This window comes from Gekko japonicus, unplaced genomic scaffold, assembly GCF_001447785.1.
Source record: "Gekko japonicus isolate JY-2015 unplaced genomic scaffold, Gekko_japonicus_V1.1 scaffold3084, whole genome shotgun sequence".
Classification (NCBI taxonomy): domain Eukaryota; kingdom Metazoa; phylum Chordata; class Lepidosauria; order Squamata; family Gekkonidae; genus Gekko; species Gekko japonicus.
The window spans coordinates 26488-29261 of record NW_015176071.1 but is presented as its reverse complement, the minus strand read 5'-3'; the positions used below and the strand labels follow the sequence as shown (position 1 = coordinate 29261).

Below are 2774 nucleotides of genomic sequence, written 5' to 3'. Positions count from 1 at the left end.
ACTCAATCCTCAAAAAACAGGATTGAGTAGACGCGGGGGAAATTGCATGAAGATGCGGGGCAAAATGCGGCCGCGTAGCAGCTTGTGTGAAATTGACACGTATCATCGGGCCAAGCGGAGCAGCGCTTGTGGGAAATCACCCTAAGATTCAAATCCAGTTGCCCCTTAGAGACCAACAAGATTTTTCAGGAGAGCAAAGTTTTGCGTCCAGCGGCACCTTTAAGACCAATACATTCAGTTCTGGGTATAAGCTTTCATGGGCACGCACTCTTCTTCATACCATAAGCTTTCAGGCTTATAAGCATTTGGGAGTCAAAACTCCAGGGCTATTTTGGGGCAGGAACGCACAGGAACGGAGTTCCGGCTGGCTCCTGAGTTGGCCACGCCCAGCAGGAACTCATTAGCATAATAGGCCACACCCAACAGCAGAAACTCATTAGGATTGGCTACATTAGAGGTGTGTGGCCTAAAATGCAAAGGAGTTTGTGCTACAAAAAAAGCCCTGGGTTTTGACAACAAACAAGGTCAACAGAATAAGAAGCAAAAGGTGGCCGTGGCTGGATTACCACACTCCTGGTAACACACGGCTGTGGCCTAATATGCTAATGAGTGGTGCTGTCAGGGGTGTGGCCCAATATGCTAATGGGTTTTTGCTATTGGGTGTGGCCTATTATGCTAATTAGTTCCTGCTGGGCTTTTTCTACAAAAAGAGCCCTGCAAAACTCCCTTTGTCGGATGAAGGATCCACTTGAGTGTTGCTCAGGAGTAACTGGATTAATTCTCTAAACATCTTCTGGATGTCTCAAAATTTTATTTGCGTTCTGGGTTGGTTCAGGGACAGATCAAGATGGGTAGCCACGTTCGTCTGTCTGTAGCAGTAAAAAAAGTCCGGTAGAACCTTCAAGACTAATAAAATCTGTGACAGGGGAGGAGCTTTCGTGAGTCCTCACTTATTCACATACAGCTAGAACGTGAGTTCCTCTGTCCTTATATCATATGGTTGATGGACCCCAGTGTGGGGCTGTCAAGTAAAGTGAGAAGCAGAGGTCATTTGCCATCACCTTCCTCTGCAGAGCCTTCCTTGGTGGTCCCCTTGCCACGTAACAACCCAGCTTAGCTTCCAATTTATGGTGACCCCAGCAAAGGGGCTTTCAGGTCGAGGGAGAAGCAGAGGTGGTTGGCCATGGCCTTCCTCTGCAGCATCGTCCTTGGTGGTCGCCCATCCAATAACGACCCTGCTTAGCTTCCAACTTATGGTGACCCCAGCAAGGGGCTTTCAAGGCAAGGGAGAAGCAGAGGTGGTTGGCCAGTGCCTTCCTCTGCAGCGTCGTCCTTGGTGGTCCCCGTTCCAACTACCAACCCTCTCAGCTTCCAACGTATGGTGACCCCCAGCAAGGGGCTTTCAAGGCAAGGGAGAAGCAGAGGTGGTTGGCCAGTGCCTTCCTCTGCAGCGTCGTCCTTGGTGGTCCCCCATCCAACTACCAACCCTCTCAGCTTCCAACTTATGGCGACCCCAACAAGGGGCTTTCAAGGCAAGGGAGAAGCAGAGGTGGTTGATCATGGCCTTCCTCTAGAGAGGCTTCCTTGGTGGTCTCCCTTCCAAACTTTCAAGACTGGACAAAATTGGGCTGTTCCATGCTGCCTTTCTTCCCTTACTCGTTGCTAAATTCCTGTCTATCATATTTCACTTTGGAAACTAATATCTTACTCTTCTGGTCGTTGCTCGAGATCTATTATTCTGAGGGGCTCAGAGAAGGAAAAAGAAGGAAATCCAGTGCTTAGACCCTGCGTTTCAAAAGTTTTGCTGAATGTTTGTTATGCTATGCTATTTAAAAAACACGCACACACAAATACACAACAGCACTAACTTTTCTTCTGTTTTCACCAGGCGCTGATCACAATGACCCCGGACCAGAGGCAAGATGTCATCAGGACGGCCTCGTTGGTGTCATCCGATAGTGAAGAGAGGACGAAGCCCTACACCCTGGAAGAATTTTCCTATGATTATTTTAGGTAAAGCCGTCACAACAGAGCGGAAGAGGCTGAGATCTGTCTCTGTTCTCTCTCCACTTATGCTCTCCACTAGGGGTGTGCATTCAGTTTGTCTGAACTGAATGCACCCCCAAAAATGGCCCATTCAGGCCCCTTTCGGGCTGCTGCGGGCCGATTCAGATTCTCTGATCTGAATCAGCTTGCCACCGAATTCGGCCCCGTTGTATCCTATGGGCCATTGAAGTCAATGGCGAAAACATAGGGTATATTCTGGGGGCTGGAGGGGAGGGGTTTGAGGGAGAGGCTCCAAAATCGCAGAGTAGCTGCTGGGGCCTCTCCCCAAGACACCCGCCAGGTTTTAAGAACATTGAACCAGGGGGTCCAGTTCTACGGGCCCACAAACAGGTTGCACCCCATCCCCTCAATTGTTCTCCATGGTGGGGGAAAAGTAACGTGGTGGTTTGTTTTGCACACCCCTACTCTCCACTTATGAGGCAATCTCTGCTATTCCTTCTGGCCCGTTGCACCTTTGCCGGGGGAGACGGAGAGGACAGAGGCCCGACGGCCGTCTGACAGCAATGCTGATTCTGTGAACTTAGGCAAATCACGAGAAGGGAGGGCAGGGAGGGTTGCATCAGTGCTTAGTACTCATGGCCCTTTCTTACACGCCCAGGGAAATGCCAATCGCCCCTTTGGGGTCAGGAGGGAATTTTTCTCCAGGCCAGTTTGGACGGGGATCCTGGAGGTTTTTATTGTCATCTTCTGGGCATGGAACAGTGGTC

The 2774-nt window shown here is 50.2% G+C and overlaps 1 protein-coding gene across 1 annotated transcript in view; it reads left to right on the top strand.

Annotated features, from left to right (window-relative positions):
• MYO7A (myosin VIIA) overlaps nt 1-2774 on the top strand; it is a gene marked incomplete at its 3' end in the record, with an annotated part of 151777 nt that overhangs the window by 123622 nt on the left and 25381 nt on the right. The window contains exon 34 of the mRNA XM_015426720.1: nt 1889-2013. Coding sequence (XP_015282206.1) covers nt 1889-2013 — 125 coding nt within the window. The remainder of the gene's footprint in view (nt 1-1888; nt 2014-2774) is intronic.